This window comes from Dermacentor silvarum, chromosome 8 (genome assembly GCF_013339745.2).
Source record: "Dermacentor silvarum isolate Dsil-2018 chromosome 8, BIME_Dsil_1.4, whole genome shotgun sequence".
NCBI lineage: Eukaryota > Metazoa > Arthropoda > Arachnida > Ixodida > Ixodidae > Dermacentor > Dermacentor silvarum.
Window position 1 is genome coordinate 14,651,098 of NC_051161.1, and position 24,650 is coordinate 14,675,747.

Here is a 24,650-nt window from a genome sequence, read left to right on the forward strand (position 1 = left end):
TATATATATATATATATGATTGCAATGCAATGGAAATCTCAGTATGACCAGAAATGATTGCAATCTCAGAAATGATTGCAATGGAAATCTCAGTATGACCATACAGATTGTAAATAAAGGTGTCGCTACATTGCTTGAATACTAATAGCATTAACGTTGACAGTCATCACGAAATGAGTTGTCAACTATATATATATATATATATATATATATATATATATATATATATATATATATATATATTACTTGAGCGGAATTTCAAAGCTGTTCTGTTCTGCCACGAATTTACAACGCGTAAAAAGGGGAAACGATACGATACCACGGTACGGGTAACATTTCATAGTCACATTGTTTTGCTTTTTCTTTCCTTTCACGGAGTCTTCCTTTCACGGAATCCAAGGCAGCAAGAGCACTCACCTCTTTACAAAGCCATTGGTTGAGCCCCCGGCACGGTTTGCCGATGCGTTCACATAGAATAGAGACTGCACACGTCAAGTCATAATTTGAAAGGACGCAGCCGCTCGTGTCTTTAAATCTGTCGGCCATACCACTTGCTCAGTCACGGAAAACACGATGTTCATTCACAATGTGCGCATTTTGCTTTACAAGTTTCACCTCACACGTGTTCTTCAGTGTGCGCCGTTCGAACACGCGTTTTGCGCATGGTTTTGAACGCGACAAGCAATAGACAAACAAAGCGTATTTGACTTGGCTCGACATGGCTTCACCAGTATTATTTCACCATTTGAAAGTAGCGCCAGTAGCGCTGTCTCTGCACGGCTGCTTAATAAAAAAATGTGGGCATGGTCTCAGTGTGTCTGTTTCTTTCTACGCTCTCGTTCAGTCGTGCTTACACGTGCTAAAGTTGTGTTTTCGAAACTTACGCATCCCGGCGCTGCTGACTGCCATGCCATGACTACTGCACGCTCGTGTGGCTAGAATCCAGTTGGCGGATCGAAAAGCGAAACTGAGTGACCTAGCGAAACTGACGGAACCAACACGCCCGGGCGAAATCAACAAGGCGGTAGTTGGCAAACAGGCAAGGTGCAACCGACCGTGTCTTGACAGCGTAGAGGGTTGCGTTTGCAACAGGTTGCACTATAAAACTGGGTGAACCAGGTGAAACGAATCCCCCTGAATAAAACTGCTTAGGTGTAACATGGCAGCAATGCAACGAGCCTGTCAGTACCGAAGAGCTTACGACGCCTGCAATCGCATGTGCAAAGCGCGACACTTATTTCACAAGAAAGCCGTGCTGCGAGCCGGTGCGTGCTTGCAAGTAAAGATGCAACTGTTCTCCACGTCGCAGCTACGCTTGTCTTCTGGTAGTACGCCTGGGTAGGTTAATCTTTCCTTTAAGTACATTATATTGAAAGTTCATAGCAATCAAATTTGCTCTTTTTAATGTCTTAAGATAAAAACCTAGTCAGTATATATAACCTTAATTTTCTATTCATGCTAGCTGACACCATTTTTATCGAAGACAGACAAGTAAGTGATATGGCTTTTAAGTTAACTTTACACAACCCATCCTATATGACATAAATAGTGTGCTTATATTTATTTCCCTGCTTGCATTCAAATCTACATTTGACTGCAGGCTTGCTTTCTATAAGTAAGGAATAAATTAAGCTATATGATTATGTTATTTCACTAATAGATTATAGCTTTGCTCAATAATTCAGTGTTTGGTTTCAGGTCAGTAGACACCACTTCGGCAGAGTACCAGTTCCTGGAGCGCAGTGTCTTGCCCACCATGCATTTTCAGAAAAGCCTTCCACGACTGCCAATTCCAAAATTGGAAAAAACTTGTGAGCGTTACCTGCATGCATTGGAGCCTCTGGTTACTTCAGAAGAACTGGAAAAGACACAGGCTCTTGTTTACGCCTTCAAGAATAATGAAGGTGCAGGTAAGTTTGACATAATCAATGCTCTCATTTGCATGGGCTTTCCCATGTTAAAATTAATTAGAATACATGCTAGCAAATGTTGAACAGGTGATTTTTACTGAACACAAGTTTCATCATCTACGATTGATATAAACATAGCTTCTGGACGACAGATATTATGACACCAGTGTCACGTGGACTCTTGCTCACTGTGTTCAATCTACATAAGAACTTTTCAAGCGTGATCAAAGCATGAAGCACATGGCAGCGTAATAGTGCAGTCACGCTCACTTTCAGTGACCATTAAAACCAAAGGCCATTGAAATCCGGGTGCCTAATTGATTCCTTTGTTTGAGCACAGAGAAGGTAACCACTGGCGCCCACAAATTTCAATGGTTCTTGAAAGTGTACGTGTGGTATAACAGTATTGAAGTTAAACAAGCTTAAAGTTACGCCTGCATCAATCAAGCACGCCCCAATGGTGCTCATGTGGCGGGTATGTCATACCTGCAGTATCTGCATGAGGTGTGCCTGTGTGCTTTATTTAACTTCTTTTCCCCATTGTGCCATATGGCAAGCAATGCAAGAAAAAAGAAAAAGAAGTTTAACCATTACAGGTTTTGTAGCAGTGCTGCTGTGAACAGTGAAGTTACAGAATAGTGTTGAAGTGGACATTCGTTGCCATCACCTGCTTTACGAGCGCAGGCCATTAACTACTTGAATTATTTTAATACCAACTCTTCCATAAAAGTTGCATTGACTATTCCTTCTTGACCTTGCACTTCTGCTGCAAGAAATTGCAAGCTTTTGTTAATACAGTTACGTGTGAAATTTTTTTGCAAGAATTTTTCAACGATGTAACACCGCTTATTACCACTGGCTTTTTCTGTGCCTGTGTTCATATTGTGTAAACTTGGTCTTGTTGCTGGCCGTTACCGATCAGAAGTTTAAAGGTGATTTCGTGACCTGACACAAGCCTCATAAATAAATAAGCATTTGTGGTTGTTTTTATTAGAACTGGACCACCTGCTGAGAAAGAAGGACAAGGCCAACAAGCACACCAGCTACATTGCAGGTATGTGAACAGCTCATGCCAGTAGCATTAAATACAGTGCATAGCATATAAAAAGGTCATAGTCAGCATGGACAAGCATTAGGTCAGGAGAGTTTGCTGTTGGGCTAGTTGGTACATAGTGTCAAGAATGAAAACAGCGCAATCAAAATAGCGTGCTGTTTTCGTTCTTGAATAGGCCAGCCTCGGAGTGCTTGTAGTCTTCATGCCAAGGTTTTGTTACGTCTGTTAAAAATAGCTTTCTTGCATGCTTCAGTTCCCTTTCTGGCACGGCCCATGCCTCTTGCACATGGTTTGGTATCACCTTAAGTCACGGTGTACACATTTGTGTATGCAACTTGTTTTTGCCAATTCTGAAAAGTAGTGGCAGTGAAAAAACCACAGGAGATTGAGCTGCAAGTCAGTACTCTGGTTACCTAACATCACTCCATTTCACCTCTGTGTGCAGATTAGAGCCACACACACAAACACTTTACTGAAGAGACTAACATGTTTGACGGTATGTTCAACCTGTCACATTTTGTCAGCACTGGTTATAAGGAATAGTTTTTCTTTCCGTGTTATGCCTGCAGCCAATAAATAACTTTTACTTGTGCTTGGAACAGGGGATTCAACTCTTTTTTTGAAATATGTGACGAGACTAATGGTGCATTAAATCAAGACTTAATTATTCTGTAATTACAAGGACTCACTAGAGAGTGCACAAAGCATCATCCTGCGACTACCACCTTGACCTTCTTTCAGTGTAGTTGCAGGGCCTTGGTATAAAATTATGCAACTTCAAGCAATTTATTGACAGTCAATCATAATATCTGATATAAGAGAATATAACTTGCTTTCAATGTCTGTATTAGCAGAACAGTTAAATATTTATGAAATCTTGATATCTAGTCTACAATGTCGCCACTGATTCCTTCTCAGGTCCTTGGTTTGACATGTACCTGACTTCTCGAAAACCTCTTCCACTCAACTTCAATCCATTTTTGGCATGGCAAGATGATATGCGGCCTGCATATATGGATCAGGTGAAGTGCACTTCCTGTTGTCAAAATCCGCAGCCCTTTTTTACGCTGTTATTTTTTTTTATCTAGCACTAGCATGGCCACTTTATTCCTGAAAGTTAATACGTCTGAGCACCAGCAAAAACGAATAACTGAGATGTCTGTACATTTCATTTGCACAAGCAACATGACTTGCTGCTTATTATTTCAGACAGCGCAGCTAGAAAATTAAACTGTGCATAAGAAAGCTTGTCCTTAGTTCCACTTTGTCAAACTGTTGCCTGCCTGGCCTTTCTTCCTTTTATCTCTAGAAATATTGAAGTTGCCCATGACTTAATAATCTTAGTTTTGTGTAATTTTATAACCTGGAATAATGTATATTGTGAATTGAAAACATTTTGCTTAACGCAAACCTCGTACTGTCTGTTTCCCTTCTGTCATCACCTTGTTTGCCAGCACTAAAATGTTATCCATATTTGAATACCAATATGCCCTACAAACATAGGTTTCTTTTTAATATGATTTGTACAATAAATCACTTTTTATGGTCATCTGCAGCACATCATGGTCACAGCTAGCAGAGAACAGTGTCTGGGAAGTACATTCTGTACCTTCAATCTCGAAACTACAAAAAACAACCATTTTGTTACCATAATAATGTGGCACATGTCATGGTAGTGCTGGCTCAACTCCTCATTTCAACGTCTATTCCTTCATGCAGCTACTACATGCTTCGTTTGGGATATATCTTCAGGAGGGTAAGGATGGGGGGAGGGGTTTACTGATTTCGTAGCGAAGTCCAAGCCACACATAAAGCATGTGGTTCATCAGCCACTATTTTTCCACTCCTGGCATAGGGATTATACTGTTTTTATCTGTGCAGTGCAAATTAAACAGGAAGATATTATGTTAGCTGAACTGATAACTTCATACAAATGGATGTGCTCGTGTGATAGATGAATTTACTGCATGATGCCTTGCAGACTGTTCGTGCGTGCAACTTGGTGATCTCTTCTCTGCGCTTCTTGCGGTCCCTGCAAAGCAATCAGCTGGAGCCCATGGTGTATCATCTCAATGCCAAAAAGAGCGACACGAAGACATACAGACATACCATCAAGTAATGCTTTCTTCAACTAGGATATTAGTTCGCTCTTAAAAACTTAAATACTTTAGGTTGTAATTTAGCCACACAACAATAAAATCTTTTCTCCAGTGCTGTGCACCCGAGCAACACAAGAAATGAATTTCTAGTTGATAGTCAGAACTTCTGCCGTGTTGTTTGTCTTCCTCCTCGTCTTCACTGCACTGTTAGTCTTGACCATGAAACCGTACCAACGTGCCCAGTTTTCTCTCTTATTCTGCGTTTCCTTTCTCTAGCACTGCACATCGGGCACTTTCCTGCCACGAACACCATGCACATCTCAGTGCCCAGTAGCATTCATAACAGGAAAGTACCAGGTACACAATGTTAAAAAAAAGGAGATAGATGTACACATGAATGATGAAAGTTATCGTTGTGTGGCAGAATTACACCCTAAAAGTTGCACAATTTTTACGATTTTAGCATTGCATGGGGCTTGTGGCTGCGTGTTCATTTTTATGTCACGAAGTAAATAACTTAATTTAGAGAGACTGATCAGCTGCTGATGTCCTTTTGCTCTCTTGGAGCCATTAGCATCATTGCAATTTCCACTTCTGGATGTGACCTAATAGTGTAATGTTTTTCCTACAAAGTCAGTAGTTGAAGTTTAGTGTGTATCAAGGGTACTCTCTTATGTTCTACTAGAGTAAAATGTTATTGTTAAAGAAACGCTAACGGGCAGAGCCACTGTAGCTCTCATAAGGCTCATCGTACAATTGGAAAGAAATAATTACGTGCATGAATCACAAATCGTAGCAAGGTACGTGCTGGTGGGCCTTGGAGTGGGCACAGCTTGTGGGGAGAATGTGACATCACTCAGAATAGAATGGCACACAGTTGCTTGAGTGACAGCACAATGTAGTGGTGTAATGTTGGGACATCAACAGCCCAGAACAAGAGCACAGCGCACGTGGCGCAGAGCGATAATGTACTGTGTGATAGCTTCAGAGGCTCACCACACAGAGTGTACCAACCCCTGCGTCAGCAGTGAATGGAACCACCTTCTTCTATTACTACCATTACTGACACCACCACCTTAAAAAATGCTGTTGCTGATATTTTGTGACTCCACTGCTCTCTGTAATGCCTTCGGGCCCTGAGAATATGAAAATAAATGAATAAATGCTGAGAGGAAGTGTGGGGCCTAGGGCAGTACAAAAGTGAGAACTGATGCAGAATCTTTGCCAATTACAGGTAATGTGCATCAAAATACGTAACACCTTGTCAGCAGTAAGTGTTCGTGAGACAAACATTAACTTCCCACACAGTATTTGATATCTCTTTCCTGTAAGGGTTGCACACATATGTAAGGATTTCCTTGGAACCCTGGGGATTTCTTAAAATTATTATTTCTTAAATTAACAGACACAAGTGGCCTCAGCCAGACATTTCTCACCATCTGTGGTGTCATGGCAAGCCCACACATAAATTTTAAGGTTACGTCACCACCAGTCTTACAACTTTATGTTATCTTCTGGCACACCAAGCCTCCACTTTTGATAAATGTATTTGCCATTCTGGAATTCTTAATGCACCAGCCTAGCTTAAAGTGTCATGTTCCTAGGGGTGGGCAGCTGCAACCCAGATGAAGGACAAAGGAAGTAGACGATATGAGCACATTGTATCGTCTATTTCCTTTGTGCATTGTATCGTATACTTCCTTTGTCCTTCGTCCGGGTTGCGCGGCCCACCCCTAGGAACATGTTCAGTTACCAACTTGGCCAGCTTGCTGTCTTAATTTCTATAGTGTCTTATTAAAAGCAATGATGATGCGTCGTCCCAGCTTATCTCTTTTATGTTATTACTCCTGCAAATGTGTTTCATAGATGGCACAAGTGGGAATACAGGGATATAGCTAAAGAGAAAACAGAGAAATGCTAATATACAATCAATACTTAAGCTGTCGCTATGAGTAGAGCAGTTACTGATAACTTATATTATTTGGCAATGCTTGTCACACTTGAGTCTTGAGAAGTGTCCTTACAGGATCATAGTTTTAAGAAAGAATTTTAAAGAGCTCACAGTTCATTTATTTACCACTAACGTGCTTGCAGGATACTGCCAGAAGCCATGGCATGGTACGCAAGTGCTTTGCTGTGGAAGGCCTACCCTCTTGACATGAGCCAGTTTCACAACCTCTTTGCAAGCACGCGGATACCACTGATTGGACGTGACAAGATTGAGGCATTTCCAGATTCCAAGCATATTCTAGTAATTAGAAATGGCCACTTCTATGCCCTTCAGGTTTTAGATGACAAAGGTGAGTGAATTATAAAGTTTTGCATGGGCCAGTAAATGAAATTCACCAACGATTACGATACTCCCTAATGCAAAATTTGAGTGCAGCTCTACACGTGTTTTCATTTCGCGATTTATTGGCTGGTGCGGATAGTCTGTCTTGTGCAGCACGTTGCAAACGAAGCGAAGGATTGCAAAACGAGTACCACTCAAGCTCAACGCTAGCGGTGAGCAGAGTAATCGAAAATCTGATCTGCAGGTAAAGCGCGTCGGCTTTTATACATGACTCGTTGAAGGTTCCAGAGTAATCACTGGTACCTGCGTGGCTTTCAGAAAGCACTACACAATTCACGTCGTGCATACAATCAGATTACAAAAAGCTTTTGTGACAACAGTCAACTGATAGAACCAATAGAACTATCGATAACATTCGAGAAAGTTCTGATAAATGCCGGCGTGTCCTGCGTCGAGAGATAACGTTTAACATTTGTTAGCCGATGAAAAGCAGTTACCGAAGAAAGATACAGAAGTGAACAGACGACACGCAGTACGATGGTGCCATCTCGTAGCGATCGTTGGCACTACGCTTTTCTCTTTCATCCTTCACTTGTGTTTCTTTTTTTTTTTTTTTTTAATGGCAACAGGCACACATAAAATGAGATAGCTAAATTCTAGTGTGCAAACAATGCCACATGTTCAACTCCAATCTCTCAGTCCCACTTGCTGTCTTCAGCATAAACACAGTGACTAATCCCATATTACTGCAACATGGCAAATGGGGAGAGATGAGGGCACTTCTACAATAAAAGATAATTTTTATTAAATTTTATCAGAAAAAAATTTGTTTTCTTAAAACAAACATATTTGGTGCACAGGCATTTTAGTAGTTTGCTGGTAATAAATAGCTAGTTTTCAGACAGCTTAGCTTATAACAGATTATCGTTACAATGCCTTAGGACGCCACTCAATTTTAAAGTATGTAGAAAAGTTGGTCACACCAGTGGCAGGTCCAGAAGGTGCTTGCTAGATGCTGCCCAACTCCTGCAGCTAGAACCTTTAAGTGAGAGAGGCACCTAGTCAGCTTGAGCGCGCACATTCTGCCGATGTGGCATGCAGGTTGCCACATTCTCATTGGCTTGCTCTATTCGCAGCATTTTCAGCTTGGCAAGTTACAATGAAACAGGCTGTGTAGGTTTGATGAATGTTGTCTGTCGTTGACCACCTTCCTGAGAAGGACACAGGTTTTGGACATACTGGTCTGCTTAATGCCCAGTGCGCTGTTTCATTTCATGGTTGCCCAAGCACTATAATCAAGGCATTCTAGTTTTGACAGCTTTTCTTTAATGTACTGTCTTAAATGTAATCTCTGCACAAGTAGAACTGAACTGATTCAAAACATGCTTAATGCCACATTTTGCTGAGGTCATAACAGTTTGTGAGTACCTAGCACAAGTGCACATTTATGACAGGGAGACATCGTTATAACTATCCAATTTTTCTTCTGTAGTTTTGTGGGTATGTTACACGTCAATTGCACTGCACTTGTATGCCATTTTCCGTCATCACTTCCATCATAGCTTTTTTCAATTGTGCTAAAAGCTTTATGCTGTTTTTGCAAATTACTGTACCATGTTTATGTAGAATTAATCTCGACATATTCCCAATGCAGGGCCTTCGTAGAAATTATGGTCATGTGCTTCAAGGGCAAATAGGCATCACAGTATTAAGAAGGAGTGGGTATTATTAGAGTATTACTGTAGCTATTTGTATTCATTACAATATTGCCCACACATACCTTCAGAATGGTAGCCTTTTCATTATTTTTCTTCTTTATCTACTTTTCTTCCCCTGTATGGAGTAGCAGAATAACGCTTATCTCGGACTGGCCTCTCTGCATTTCCTATAAGAAATCCTCTCTCCTTGTCTAGGATCTGCTGCCTTGCATGAACAAGAATATTAAATCCCGTATTCGTGTTCCCCTTTCTCGGAGATTAAGGGACGTTTTGTTGCAGGCAACCTTTTTGGACCTGAGCATTACCAAGCATGCCTGAGTCGCATCATGGCTGACAATCGGCCTGCACCCGCTGTTCCTGTCTCAGCGCTTACAGCGGAGCCTCGGGATGACTGGGCTAGGGCACGTAATGACCTTCTGGCTTCCCAAAATGAGAGCACACTGCGGCAAATAGACAGTGCCCTCTTTGTGCTGGTGCTGGACAGCGATGCATTTCAGGGCACAGAACAGGAAAAGTTAGCTCACCATTTTCTTCATGGCCCTGTCCACAACAGGTAGGTACACTGGAACTTTGCCAACAAAAACTTAAGCAGATGTACCATTCACAGGTAACTGCAAGTGCACATCGCATGGCAGGCATTTGCCACATTTTCTCGACTTCTTTCCCCAAGGGCAAATACAAATAGAACATTATAATATTTTATTCTAACCCATTAATTGCCTTTGTGAAAGGTGCTTCAACATTTCATGCTAAAAGCCAGCAAAACAAATCGTGCTGTGATGAAGCTGCAAATGAAGTCTAGAATTTGCCTGGAAATGCCCTAATGATGTCACTCACATATCGTCTTCAAAACAGTCGACTTCCGTTATTCGACCCTGACGGGACCAACGAAATTCTTCGAATTATCCGGCGGGGCAAATTAAACAAGATGCAAAAAAAAAAAAAAAAACACTGTTGATTCATTTGGTAATATTTGCCCAAATCAAATGCGTGTCCACTTTGTATGTGTCCAAAGTAAAAGACTAACAAATAACATTAAAGCTCCTAAACAAATTAGAAATCTAGCGCGCCCCCGACGACTTAGCAAGAAAAATGGGCAAGGGTCTAATATGTGTTGCACAATAGCGGCCGGTTTCCTAAAGTCAGCTTTGCCACAATACATTGTTGTTATACAGTAAAGCATACAAACGCCGCAAAGGTGGTTTTCGTTTCGTATCCGATTGTACTGCGCAGGCGATTTCCGGCCCAATTTTCGTGTGTGTGTGTGGGGGGGGGGGTACAAATAGCGCGCATTACTGTTGGATAAATACCGTAATCAGACATTGGTGAGCTACGGTTGTTGCTTGAAAAAATCTTTCTAGGGCTGACTGGTCAAATGCAAATTATTCGCTGAGAGCCAATTTTAGGATTGACATAACGAAAGCTTAGGCCCATAGAAATGCATGGGCGCCAGCCAGGACCAAATCAACCTTAAATTCGAATTAACGGAAGTTACTGTAAACACAAGCAGCAGCCATGTTGGAAGTATATTCAGTGCTTTGGGCTTTACATTCTTTCAGGTGGTTCGACAAGTCTTTTTCACTGCTTCTTACAGCAGACGGGCACGCAGCTATTAACTTTGAGCACTCATGGGGTGATGGAGTGGCTGTACTGCGCTATTTTAATGACATCTACACCGACAGCATTGAGCAACCTTTCGTTCATCCTGGCCAGTCTGCAAACATCAATCCTGAGCCCTACATTCAGCGGCTTGGTAAGTGGGCCTCGTATAGAGCAGTGATGTAGTGTGCATTTCATTATGACTGCTCAATGTTTTTACACCATTTACGCAGGACCTTTAAATGGATATTTTAACTGGGCAACATTTCAGAATATCCAGGCTCAGTATAAGTGTGTTCAATTTTATGTCCTAGGGAACAAGCACAACAAAACAAACTCGCGATGTGTCGCATTGCAAGGCACACCAAACAGTGCTGAAATGTCATTGCATATGTAACTATAAAATATTGAACTGGTGGCTGATATTGTATTCTCCTAGTTATGATTGCAGCCTGCTTCCTTGCCTTCGAAAGTTAATTATGTAATTCAGCTTTTTTTTCATCCAAGCTGCAACAAAATGCTACGTAGCATCTTTTGCTCATGATATGCAGACTTCATTGTCAACGACTCTGTGAAGGCAGCTGTGCAGAAAGCCCAGCAAAATTATGAGGAGCTGACTGGCAACCTCCAGCTGGCTTCTACAATCCACTTTGGCCTCAGCAGGGACCTCATCAAGCAGAGCAAGCTCAGTCCCGATTCAGTCATGCAGCTCTCTTTCCAGGTACTCCTAGCACAACCAAGATAGCTCTCATTTGCCTCTCTGCTACCACTAAAGTATAAACCGCATGCACGCGATCTTGCACACGACAGCGACAAGCGACGCGATGGAGATGGCTGTGGCGTTCGCTCGTCGCCCACAAGTCGTAGCGCATGCGAGCGATCACTTTGAGCGACTTGTCCCCGGTGTTGCCGGTATGAGAGCAGCAAATACTCGCCGAAACTGGTGTGACACATGCTTTATTAATTTAAGCTGATGTGTTTTAGTGTAAAGAGCAGCATAAATATTTCTAAAGGTCTTGCACCATGTTCTTATCCTCGCACGTATCAAAATTTAGTCGTTTGCTCGTTCCGTGCGACAATCGGTAGTGGTTCACTGATGTATATCCAGTTCCGGCTTTGCGCTATTGGCTAGTCGCTCATAGCACTTCTGGGCGACGAGCAACAAGAACAAGCGATCTGTTCGCGCGACGGCCTGTTTCGTCGCTTGAAGCCGTCGCTCGTCGCCGTCGTGCATAAAATCACTCTCATGCGGTTTGGGCTTAAACATGGCCATGAGCCACAGAGGCACCGGAGGCTGTTATGAGCTCAAACACTGTGCCTTTTGAATTGTGGACCATTTGCAAAAATAATGCAACACATGCACAAAAGAAAGGCTGTTTTCCTACCAAAAGCTCCACAGACTATATTGAAATAAAGTACTAGCCCCATCCAACAGCGCCACTTTTACCACTGCCGAACCCACACCACTTCACACTGCAGGCAGTGGTAAAAACTTTAATCGGGACAGTTCCTTCCCTCTCATTGGGGAGAAGACGTGGGGGAATTAAAACATTTAATTTTCAGATTAAATCTCGAAAGGCCTTTGTTTTCACACTTCCTCCTCCTTGGACGAGTGTTATTTGGTTGTAAAACATCCTTGCAGGGCAGCCAACTTACAGAATTATACAAATGGTTCATTTAAGATAAATTTGTATATTAATATACGTACTTGTGGACAAGACTGAAATTTGAGTCAAAACAAGAAGGCAGCTGTGCAAGGACTGACTGAGTGCTGTCTCTCCTCACATTTTCCGCAGCTGGCCTATTTCCTGGCACATGGAGGCACAGCGACCACTTATGAAGCATGCAGCACATCCGCTTTCAAGCATGGGCGAACTGAAACAGTGCGATCAGCAACAATGGCCACAAAACGTTGTGTGAAGGCACTCAGTTCGGGCAAAGAGCTGAACCTTGCTCGGCCACTTCTGGAGGAATGCTCCAGAGTCCACATCCAGCTCACGAAGGAGGCTGCCATGGGTAACATACTGCTGTAGCATATCACATAGATTACAGTATTTGCACGAATTTTATGTGGCTTTCGATAAAGTATCGGCATGACAAACCATTTCACATATCATCCAGCGAGCTCAATCATCAGGAAGCAAGGCATGTGAGCAAAAAAGCGAGAGCACAACTAAGATTGAAGGAGGCGACAATGCAAAGCATCTGAAGGGCCCAGTTTACTATCGTGATGCATGCCAGCAGAGCTCCCGCAACCCCGCTGTGCAAAGAAACTTGTCAACAGCTGCTCACCATGTGCAAGACTGAGCAGATCTTTCCGTGCCCATGTCCTACGGCGCTGAGTACATCGGCCGAACGTCTTTTTAGTTTTCGCACTTAGTAACGCTGTTGTATATTTATTAATGAAATCTGTTGAGATGAATCGTCCGTATAAAAATATTATACTATTAGGAAGATTCGACTAAAAATATAAAACTATCAATAAAATAGTATTTAAAAAGTCACATAATTTACATACTGTGATTTTCACCAAAAATAATTACTGAAAAATAGGTGATTTTCTGAAATAGTCGAGGCTTTCAGCAAGTGCCCTCCCGCCCAATTAAAAAAAAAATTCCTGGCTACGTGCCTGGACCGCGTAAAGAGCAATGGAACGCATGGAGGAAGGGAACCCAGGAGAGGCCCGGCCAGCACGGACGTATTGGAGAAGGTGTGGCGGAAGTCACATGCTGTTTTTCGCAAAGGAGCACTGGGATGGGTACCCCAAATGTCAAGGTTGCCATAGCAACTGCACTGCTGCTCTCGGTTTCTGCAAAGTCCCAGGCAAGATTTTTTTCACCGGTGTCTTTCTCACAGCACACTTTGTTCGCGAGAAAAGCTGACTTTAGAGTGTGGTGTGTAAGCTTGAAAGTTCTGTTTTGGGTCTGTGAGTGTGAGTGTTAGGCAGCAACAAATACACTCAAGCAATCACGGCGCAGGTCTTCGTCATCGTCTTCAACGTGCCACGGAAAAACACAGGAGCGCGTCTGCTTCACTAAAACTGCTACAGAAGTTTCGTAGGCTTTGTTTTGACACGTGTCGGCAGCAAACACTTCCGGCGGCTCGTAACAATGCAAGTTCAAAGTTCGCGCCATCTGCTCCGGCGAGCTGCAGAACCCCTGATTGGAGACGCAAAGGGAGATAGCACACCAACATGGCTGCACTTCCGGCTTCAAAAACGTGACGTCAGAGGCTCTCCTGTTTTGTTTCTTTCCTCCATGGATGGAACGGAAAAATGGTAGCCATAGCGTTAAGAGACAGGACGAGAGCGGTGTGGATCAGAGAGCAAATGGTGTTAGCCGATATTCTAATTGACATTAAGAGAAAAAAAGGGAGCTGGGCAGGCCATGTAGTGCATAGGGTAGATAACCGGTGGACCATTAGAGTTACAAAAGAGAAGGGAAGTGCAGTTGACAGCAGAAAAGAAGGTGCGGTGATGAAGTTAGGAAATTTGCAGGCGCAAGTTGAAATCGGCTAACACAAGATGGGGGTAATTGGAGATCGCAGGGAGAGGCCTTCGTCCTGCAGTAGACATAAATATAGACTGATTATGAAGACATCCTGTATTTAGAACCTCAGTATAATAAAGCGTGTTTATACACGATTTCATTACAACGAAATTTCACTGCCGCGGCGTAGGAATACTGAGACAATGAATGAAAACTTCCGCGTATGCAGATGGTCAAATGGTTGAATTACAAGTGGCTGCTTGCGAACGCACCTCTCAAATTGTGCGACCTAGAGCGACTGCCGAAGCAGGGCAGCACCATGTCATGTGTTGTATAAATTCCAAGTGCAATAAGATCCTATCACGCCAAGCATGCGAGCATGCGAGGGTGAGTTGAGGATAGTGGCTTGATGAATGCCGTCTTCCTGTGCAAGCAAGGGGGGAGGGGAGTGAGCTCACGGTAATGTGGTCAAGTGCATGCTAGCAAGTTGGTGTCTCTCTCCCTTTGATGCGTGGCCATGGCTGTGCATGGCTGTTGGTGCAGCCGAGTGCATACGCAGGTCGCGTGCCCTGTTTTGGAGATAATCTGCTGCGTGTGCAAACAGTGGGCGTACTGAGATGACGTGGCATTATGTGCGCTGTCCTCCCCCTTGTTTAGTACTGGAGGTTGCATAATTTCGAGTGTCAGAGACACGTTAAAGCGAGAGGCAGATGAAGCATTCGCTCCCCGCTGCCGGCGCATTTACTGCAGGTGAGACTATCAGCCACAGGGGCAGAGTGAACGCGAATGCGTGACTGGCTTCGCTTCCTACCGCCGATGTGAAGAAATTATCGACACAGCATGAAACTATCTTTTGTCACAGACTCTCAAATTGAACAACGTAAATTTTTTTCTCATTCAAATTTGCCTTTTCCCCGATTGCTCGACAATTCTGAAAATTTTGCAGCTCCTTCCATGTAAGAAAAATCACTTACTTGCATAAGAGGTTGAAATTAAATATAACAATATTTTGTATATAGTCAAGCAAATTTCCAATTTTACCGACTTCGTTACATCGAGGTTTAGCTGTACAAAGTTTGCCGCAGTTGAATTATGTTCAGCGCAGTAAAATCAAGTAGTGCTCGTCCGCGTCTGTTGGGTCTTAATGTATATAGTCACGTACGAGTTTGTACTGCTGTGAACAAAATGACGTTGGTTAGGGAAGAAGAGGCTGAAGTGTCTCGGAGCTCGGTAGATGGTGTCACCCTGGCCACAGAGCTACAACCCTCCAACTGTATATATTGTAAATACATATATTTTCTCCCCGTAACATTTTGGTGGAGGTGCGGGGTAATCTCGCCACAAGCCGGCCCTGGATCTTCGCAGCGGGCGTCACATCGGTTCCGCTGTTATGGCTACTGACGCTGCCTCCGACGCTGACGCTGCCTCCGCCGCTCAGACACCGGCGGAAGTGGTACTAACCCAGCTACGTCACCCGGGAATCTTCACTGGCACTGGCAAGGTCGATGTCGAAGACTGGCTGACGTCGTATGAGCGCGTCAGTAAGCACAACAAGTGGAATGCCACACATTTGCTGGCCAACGTGATCTTTTACTTGGGAGGAACCGCGAAGGTATGGTTCGAGACGCATGAAACCGAAATTGCAAAGCTGGGACTCCTGCAAGGAAAAGCTACTGCGATCTTTTCGGAAGACCTGTGGGACCTCAAATGGAGGCCAAGCAAGAGCTAGCGTCTCGTGTCCAGACACCAACCGAATCGTACGTCGCAGTATATTCAAGACGTTCTGGCTCTCTGCCGTAAAGCGGACGCGGACATGCTGGAGGCCGATAGGGTTGGACACATCTTGAAGGGCATCGCGGACGATGCGTTCAACCTCCTGCTTTGCAGGAAGCTGCTCAACGGTTGAATCCATCATAAAGGAATGCCGGAATTTTGAGCAAGCGAAGAGCAAACGCATCGTACAACGCTTCGACCGACTTCCCAATACGGCTGCCACTTCCTCCTGCAACGACCATCCGCCTGCCACGCCAAGCTTGACACAGGTCATCTGCCGCGAACTTGAGGCTATGGCTCCAAGTTCTCACTGTCCCCATACGCACGACAACATGACCATCTCGCTCATTCAAGCTGTTGTCCGCCAAGAAATTGCAAACATGGATATCCAGTCTGCCGTCCGCCCACGTCCCACCCCTACCGCTCCTGTCATTGCCTCTGCTGCACCTCGCCAGTCGTTCCCGAATCGATATCGGAACCCCTCTGAGTGGCGAACACCGGATGACAGGCCAATTTGCTTTGCTTGCTCCTGGGTCGGTCACATCTCCCGCCACTGCCATAGTAGCCGCTGGTACTCCTCGCCTCGACCGAGACCCTCGGTCTCTGTCGCCCCTTTCTGAACCATACCATGCCGGCCTTCCCTCTCGGGGAAACACCACTAGCTGCCCACCCTCGCCGCAACGCCGTCAGTCCCGCTCGCCTACACCTCGACGTCCCTTGTCCCCGTCCTACGCGCGCCGCTTCTGGGGAAACTAAGCAATGCAGCCCCCGGAGGTGAGGCTGCGTTGACAACTCGGACTGCAAAACCTCTGCTGACCCCTGCTGCTCGACCGAACCTTGTTGAAATTTTTGTTGATGTACCCGTTCAAGCCCTCATCGATACTGGCGCTCAGGTGTCGGTTATGCGATCAGATCTTCGTAGCCATCTCCGTAAAGTGCTGACACCTGCCGAGTCGCCTGCCGTCCGAGTGGCTAATGGCAGTACAACAGCCGTGATGGGAATGTGCGCCGCCCGTGTTACCATTGCCGGTCGTCCAGTGTTAGTCCTGTTCACTGTACTGGCCAAGTGTCCCCACGAAGTGATTCTTGGAATCGACTTCCTGACTGCTCATTCAGCACTTATTGACTGTGCAACCGGCACCCTTCGCCTTGAACTGCCCCATTACTTTGCCGACCCGACCGAAGACCACAAGTCCCGACTTCGTTCTGCTGAATTTGTTCGCATGCAACCTGATGCTGCGACCTACGTCCTCATGGCGCCTTCTCCTCCACTTCAAGATAGTCCTTACGTGGTGTCCCTACTTTGCGACGCTCTCCTGGCACGCCAAATAGCACTACCAAGCTCAATTGTCACTCTTGTTAACAATCGAGCGTGGCTTCCCCTTCTGAACTGTGGTTCGTGTCTGCAAGTGCTTCCTGAGGGTGTATCTCGTGCTTTGCTGTCCCCTTTGGAAGAGTGGAGTAGCTGCTCTTACGCCCGAACCACGATTCGACACTGCTGCAGCTTCCGACCGTCCTACTTCAAGCAACGACAAGTTTACGCCCATGATAGCTACTGACCTACGGACTGCTTACGCCGACGCCCTTCCCCGTATTCTGATGTCCTATGAAGACATCTTTGATTTTGGAAATCGCCCGCTAGGTCGCACCCGTGTCGTCACCCATCCCATCCTCACTGGTGACGGAGAGCTCCTCCTATACACCAGAGGCCCTACCGTGTGTCAGCAGCTGAACGCCAGGTGATCCAAACGGAGGTGGACAAAATGCTCTCCAAAGATATTATCGAGCCTTCCTGCAGTCCGTGGGCGTCACCTGTCGTTTTGGTTAAAAAGAAGGACAATACCTGGAGATTTTGTATTGATTACCGTCACCTGAATAAGATTACGAAAAAGGACATGTATCCGCTTCCGCGTATTGATGATGCGCTGGACTGTACACGGTGCCAGTTATTTTTCATCGATTGATTTGCGCTCTGGCTACTGGCAAATCGCAGTGGATGAACGAGATCGCGAAAAGACCGCCTTCGTCACCCCAGATGGTCTCTACCAATTTAAAGTGATGCCTTTCGGACTGTGTAATGCCCCTGCTACCTTCGAGCGCATGATGGACTCTCTTCTGCGCGGATTCAAATGGACCACATGCCTCTGCTACCTTGATGACGTCTTAGTTTTTTCACCAACGTTTGAGAGCCACCTTCACCGACTCTCAGCTATCCTTGATGTTTTGCGACGTGCCGGCCTACAACTCAATTCTGCAAAATGCCATTTCGGCCGCCGCCAAATACGAGTACTTGGTCACTTGGTTGACGCTTCTGGCGTCCAGCCTGATCCTGACAAAGTTCGTGCCGTTGGGGAGTTTCCCCTTTCGCGTTCTCCTACTGATGTCCGCAGCTTTCTAGGGCTGTGTTCCTATTTTCGGCGATTTATCCAGAACTTTGCCGAAATCGCTCGTCCTGTCACAGGCCTTCTGAAAAAGGACACCACTTTTCGTTGGGGACCCGACCAGGCTGAAGCATCAGTCGCCTTACCAATCCACCCGTGTTGGGTCATTTTGATCCGCATGCCTACACAGAAGTTTGCACTGATGCAAGCGGCCATGGCATTGGCGCTATCTTGTCCCAAACCAATCGCGTGATCGCGTATGCTAGCCGTCTTCTTTCTGCACCAGAGCGAAACTACTCGATAACAGAACGTGAATGCTTGGCCCTTGTTTGGTCCATTGCTAAGTTCCGCCCTTACCTGTTCGGTCGACATTTCACCGTCGTGACAGATCATCATGCCTTATGTTAGCTATCCTCACTCAGAGACCCGACAAGCCGTCTTGGCAGCTGGGCTTTACGCCTGCAAGACTACACGTTTTCTGTGTTCTACAAATCTGGGTGGTTACATAAGGACGTCGACTGCCTCTCCCGCTACCCTGTCGACCCACCCGATGGCACCGAAACCGATACAGATACCTGCGTTTTGTCGATCTCCGACTTCTCACACATCGCCGAGAAGCAGCGTCGTGACCCATATTCGCGATCCATCATCGAACGCATTACCTCGGAGCAACAGGACGCTTCTCTCCGTATGTTTGTTCTCCAGGACGGGACCTTATATCGACACAATATGAATCCACATGGTGCTGAACTGCGCCTCGTTATTCCCCAGCATCTGCGCTCGACAATTCTCTCGCAGTTACACGATGCGCCTACCGCTGGTCATTTGGGTGTCTCCCGTACATACGACCGTGTGCGCAGACGATTTTTCTGGCCTGGGCTATATCGCTCTGTTCGAAGCTACGTCGCTGCCTGCGAACTTTGCCAACGCCGCAAGAAGCCTCCATTGTCTCCCGCTGGCCACCTTCAGCCTATAGATATCCCCAGTGAGCCATTTTTCCGCGTTGGCCTGGACCTCCTTGGCCCATTTCCTACCTCATCCTCAGGCAACAAGTGGGTGGCTGTTGCGACGGACTATACCACGCGTTATGCCATAACGCGGGCCCTCCCTACAAGCTGCGCAACTGATGTGGCTGATTTTCTCCTCCATGAAGTGATCCTTCATCATGGTGCCCCACGTCAGCTACTCACCGATAGAGGCCCCTGTTTTCTTTCTAAGGTTGTCAACGACCTTCTTCGCTCTTGCTCAATGTCCCACAAGTTCACGACGGCTTACCACCCACAGACAAACGGACTTACCGAGCGTCTCAACCGTACACTTACGGACATGCTCTCCATGTACGTGTGTGATGATCACCGGGATTGGGACTCCACCTTACCTTTCGTGACGTTTGCATACAATTCGTCGAGTCACGATAATACTGGTTATTCCCCGTTCTATCTACTATATGGCCGTCACCCTCTCCTGCCTCTTGACTCACTGCTCCCTTCTGACGCCACCACTACCACGTTCTATGCTCACGACGCCATTGTTCGCGCGGCCACAGCACGTCGTATTGCCCATGACCGTCTTCTGGCATCTCAGACTATCCAGAAGCACCGTTACGACAGTCGTCGTCGGGACGCTCATTTGAGCCCTGGGTCCCTTGTTCTGCTTTGGGTACCCTCCCATCGTGTCGGCCTTTGCGAAAAACTGCTGCCACGATACGTCGGGCCATACCGGGTTCTTCACCAAGTCACTAGACTCACATATGAGATCCCACCTGTGAAGTCGAAGTCTTCTACCACCCCAGGAACTGATATCGTGCACGTTTCGCGACTAAAGCCCTATAACTCGCACGCTGATTCGACACCCTAAGAAGCATCGAGACGATGCTTCTGCCGCCGGGGGGTTAATGTCACGTACGAGTTTGTACCGCTGTGAACAAAATGACGTTGGTTGGGGAAGAAGAGGCTGAAGTGTCTCGGAGCTCGGTAGATGGTGTCACCCTGGCCACAGAGCTACAACCCTCTAACTGTATATATTGTAATACATATATTTTCTCCCCGTAATAATATCTGTACTTATTTGCACTATATCTGAAAGAATTAGGTTTAGCTCGTGTTACATCTTGTTTTATGCAAAATATGGTAGACATGGCTTGGAATTGAGCAACCTTCTGGAAGGAGCAAGAGAAAAAGTGCTTGACCAGTTTTCTTGCCCAGTACTTTGACTGGCTGTGCTTGCTTACCTTTTGTATATCTCCAACATTGTTTCTTTCCCACAATGGCTGAGGTGTGGCTCTGATTTTACATGCAGGTCAAGGATTTGACCGTCACTTGTTTGCCCTGAGAGTCTTGGCTGAAGAGAAGGGCCAGGCCTTGCCCGCTATTTATACAGACACATGCTTCGAAAAGGCAAATCACTTTGTCCTTTCAACATCCACTTTACATGGTACGGCGTTCAGTGGTGGTGGCTTTGCACCTGTAGTGCCAGATGGCTATGGCATCGGCTATGGCATGGTGAATGACAAGTTAGGAGCTCTGGTTAGCGCTTACAGCCCACATCGAGATGCCAGGCAATTCTCAGAGTGCTTGGTTGAGGCTTTAGATCGTATCTGTGTTGCCATGAAGTGCTCTTAGGGCACTTCACTTCATAAGATAATGATATTGGGTTCTGCATTCCTCCTAGTTCAGCCTAGGTTTAGTTTTAACAAGTAGCGAGCATGAGGACAAGGAGATTATGCTGCTTGATTACTTTTTGTATTCCTTGCTTAAGATGGTATTGATAATTCTGCGGAGAGAGACCGGTGTACCGTATCTTTCAGCATGATGACTATGGTTTCAGTGTAGCACTTGAAATCACAATTGGAATTAGATTATGGACCAGTGTAAGCTATCAAATGCTTAGTAGGTTATAGTAACACGCTTGAGCACAGACATACATACATATATATATTGATGTTTTGTACACTTCATAAAAGATAATAAAAAGTATTTTCTTGATCAGTGTGCTGTAATAAATACCAATCTCTTTTGTGTTCACTGACTAGTGAGGGAAAGAATATGTTACAAAATGGAGCTCTCATTTCGTATGCATTCATGGTAAATTAAGTTACTCGCATAAGACTTCTCGCTGCAACTGCAAAAACTACAGACACATTCTACAAATCAAGATGCAGTTCTAATGTACTTAAAACGAAACATAAGTGCCACAGATTTGCAATGTTCAGGGCTGAAAACTTCCAAGATCAAAGCCTGTAATGGGAAACACATTGCACTATTAGCATCAAAAATTGAAAGGCTGTGACTTCTGTGAAAAAACGAACTACTACAAAACATGGTCATACAAACAGTAGGCCAACACACTTGGGGCACACATTCTGTTGAACACTGCAACTGTGAACTTTGCTACACATGCTCAGGCTTCATGGCAATAAGCTTTCTTCACAGGTTCTACGCCCATTAATCGTTTGACACCACAGTATGAGGCCATCGGGTTTTTTTTTTGTTTTTTCACTTGCCGCACCAGGCCCTGACTAAACAAACAAATGTGCAGAAGTCAGTGGTAGCAGTGAAAGCACCTATTGCAACACATTTTAACCACACACTCGATAAGAAAAACAACAGGAGAAGTAGCTGTGAGTGAACTGTGACAGCAGTTCTTCTGTTAATGCCTGAGTAGCACCTTACACACAACACTGCCATTACTGACACTTGTAAATTGCACCAAACTACTAGGAGTGGTATCAAATGTGCAAAGCCATCCCAGATGATAAATATTTGTTCACACATTTGTTAAAATTTCCATGTGTTAGTGCATCCATGCTATGTTTAAAATAAAGATGCCACAAGTAATGTAGGGATGCACCAACAGTGTAAATATATAAAGCAACACACCAGTCTAAAAACCTCACATTCAAGTGTGTAAATGTGCACTGGAAAAATCAAGTGGAAGCATAAACACAACTACATATCAAATAACTAAAACAAGAAAAGCACAGACAAGTAAACACTAGAGCAAACTGGAGTCATGGAAGCATGCAAAAAACCTCTAATCAGCAGCAGCAGCACTCTGGCAAGGCAAACAAATAGAGGGGAGGCCAGGTCAGTCAAGCATATACTGACTGTCCCTCTTTCTCTGCTCTGCATCGAGCAGTGTGTGACGCAATGTTTTGATGCTGGTGCATTTTGCTGAGTGAAAGTTACATGTTAGATTTCCAGTAACTTTCGCCTCAAGGGTGCAGCCTGAGCCATCACTGTGAAAAGCACGCAAAGCAACATTCTGCTCAATATACAAACACCACCTCCCACAATCACACTTAATACAGTATGAAACAAAAAATATTACATTATGTGATAATTGCGGCAAGAAGCTTTGTTTCAGTCACAGTACATGGGTTAAACAGAGCACATCTGCAGGCTAATAGAGATTGCAATGTTTGCATGACAACAGCAAAAAACAAATTTTGTGTTTGTTTTTGTTTCATTAGAAGAGGTGGGAAAAAACCACATTAAAAAAGTGGCGATTACCTTGTTCTGCTTCACTGCAGGCACCACTGTCAATGTGAGAAGCGACCAAAATGCCCTACTTGCACATTTGTATATGTGTGCCGTGCAGGTGGGAATCTGTGCCACTCTTGCCTCTTATCTCTCAAGCGTAGTTGCGCTTGACACAATACTGAAAAAAGGCTGCAAAAACAGTGGCAAAGAGGTGCTGTAGTGACTGCTGAAAGACTAATCCAGAATATTTTGTGTGCACGTGGGCAAGCGGGAGGAAAATGTGGCCCCTTTCCTTCACAGATGATCCAAGTGCAATGAGAGAGCTGAGTGGTTTTTGTGGCCCTTGCATACACTGCTTGTCGTGTTGATGGAAGACACATAATCCATTTTACTTGGCCCAGTCTCGTGATCACCACTGGGGCAGTGACGTAGCAAGCACACTTCATGCTGGTGGCCCAGCCAGGCTCACTGTGCGTGGTGACCTTCTTTGTGAGGAGAGCCGCTTGTGTGTTGGCAGCACGAGAGTCAATGCATACTCAGACTGGCAGTGGCAGCCAATGGCACCGAGTTGGGATGAGCGAGAAGTCCCAGGCGCTGCTTGTGCTTCCGCTGCTCTGTCATCTGCATCACACATAAAAAAAAAAAGGTAGAATGCCTCTGCCAAGGCTGACATTGAAACAGACATCAAGACTAAGGGAAAGTGTGTTCGGTATGTAAAATTTCCAAATATATACAGTCGACTTCCATTAATTTGACACTGACTGGATCGAAGAAATTGATCGAATTAAACAAGATGCAAGAAAACACCAAAACACACTACTGATTCATTTGGCAACATTTGCTCGAGTTTAACACACCTCCGAATCAAACATGTGCCAACTTTCTATGTGCAAGGGTGGGACTCCTGCGCCAATTGTGTCATTTTGATACAAACGCAAATTCCTGCACCAAACTGTGCTCGACACGGAAAATTGACTGAAATTGCGCCACGCTGCGCCAGAACGGCTATGGTATGTATGCTCCGACAGTGGCCACTAAGAACGAGCGGATTCGTTCTCCGAAAAAGAGTGTGGCCGTTCACATTCCGCAGACCGCACAATGGCACCTCCCGCACAGTTTCTCGTAATTTTCACGCTTATGACACTGGACTTTTCAACGCTTCTGGCAAGTGGCCGGTACGCGCGCGGCCACTCCCGACTGTTGTCACTGCTGTCGGAATGGCCAGGGCGGCTGCATTTAGAGTAAACTAGAATACGATTCAGTGGGCCGAGCAGCGTGGCACTCCCTAGCAAAGGTGCAAAACAACAAAAAGTAGGCTGAGGGTGCTGCGAGCCAACTAGATATTAGGGAGGCATTTTATCGGCCGTATAAACTTGTAAACATTTGCTTACTAACTAAATTAATAACCATGGTGTCACGCACGTACAAGCAAACGAACACATCTCACTCAATGACCACGGAAACTTGCTGTTAAAATGCTGGAGTGCGAATTGACCTTCGTGCTACCTCTCGCTTCAGCACAAACTAAGCAGCGAAGACACAGCATGCACGAAGCTATCAGCACTCGTACTCTGTCCCCATCGCAGATCGCTTTCGAGATAGGGCACGCGCGGCTGCGCCATACACAGCAGCCGCCGGAGTAGAACCACCCCTCCTCCCCCCATGGCCTTGAGTGCGACAGAAGACGGCGCGCTAAATTCCTGCTTTCCTCCCTTGTGGGCGCGAGATTGAACCGCCATCGTCTGCTCAGCCTCGCGCACTTTGACTCACACATATGGTGCGTTACGACAATGTTATCACTCCACAACTTCATACAGAACATCACGGCGAGGACAACCGCAGAAATGCACCTGG

The 24,650-nt window shown here is 45.3% G+C and overlaps 3 protein-coding genes across 4 annotated transcripts in view; 1 reads left to right on the forward strand and 2 right to left on the reverse strand.

The window, feature by feature from the left end:
- Window positions 1–650, reverse strand: part of LOC119461956 (midasin) — a 51,966-nt gene extending 51,316 nt beyond the window's left edge. Inside the window, exon 1 of the mRNA XM_037723318.2 lies at window positions 418–650. Coding sequence (XP_037579246.1) covers window positions 418–546 — 129 coding nt within the window. The 5' untranslated portion in view covers window positions 547–650. The remainder of the gene's footprint in view (window positions 1–417) is intronic.
- Window positions 1–24,650, reverse strand: part of LOC119461957 (inositol 1,4,5-trisphosphate receptor type 1-like) — a gene marked incomplete at its 5' end in the record, with an annotated part of 266,368 nt that overhangs the window by 141,837 nt on the left and 99,881 nt on the right. The window lies entirely within an intron of this gene.
- Window positions 1,020–21,302, forward strand: LOC119460657 (carnitine O-palmitoyltransferase 2, mitochondrial). Of its 2 annotated transcripts, XM_037721694.2 has the most exons (11): window positions 1,034–1,338; window positions 1,699–1,910; window positions 2,905–2,964; window positions 3,883–3,986; window positions 4,946–5,079; window positions 7,158–7,363; window positions 9,354–9,627; window positions 10,634–10,827; window positions 11,225–11,394; window positions 12,470–12,689; window positions 20,614–21,302. In XM_037721694.2, the coding sequence occupies exons 1-11, from the start codon at window positions 1,160–1,162 to the stop codon at window positions 20,934–20,936; spliced, it is 2,076 nt and encodes a 691-aa protein (XP_037577622.1). In that variant the 5' UTR covers window positions 1,034–1,159; the 3' UTR covers window positions 20,937–21,302. The 2 variants fall into 2 exon arrangements, with proteins under 2 accessions (XP_049528053.1, XP_037577622.1); XM_049672096.1 differs by lacking the exon at window positions 12,470–12,689 and having other exon boundaries at window positions 1,020–1,338; window positions 20,614–20,784.

Bases quoted from the DNA above. Each gene is read 5' to 3' on its own strand.
- LOC119460657 (XM_037721694.2), top strand. From the start codon at position 1,160: ATGGCAGCAATGCAACGAGCCTGTCAGTACCGAAGAGCTTACGACGCC. The intron at 1,911-2,904 runs GTAAGTTTGACA...TGTTTTTATTAG, and splicing joins CAAGAATAATGAAGGTGCAG to AACTGGACCACCTGCTGAGA. The intron at 10,828-11,224 runs GTAAGTGGGCCT...CATGATATGCAG, and splicing joins GCCCTACATTCAGCGGCTTG to ACTTCATTGTCAACGACTCT.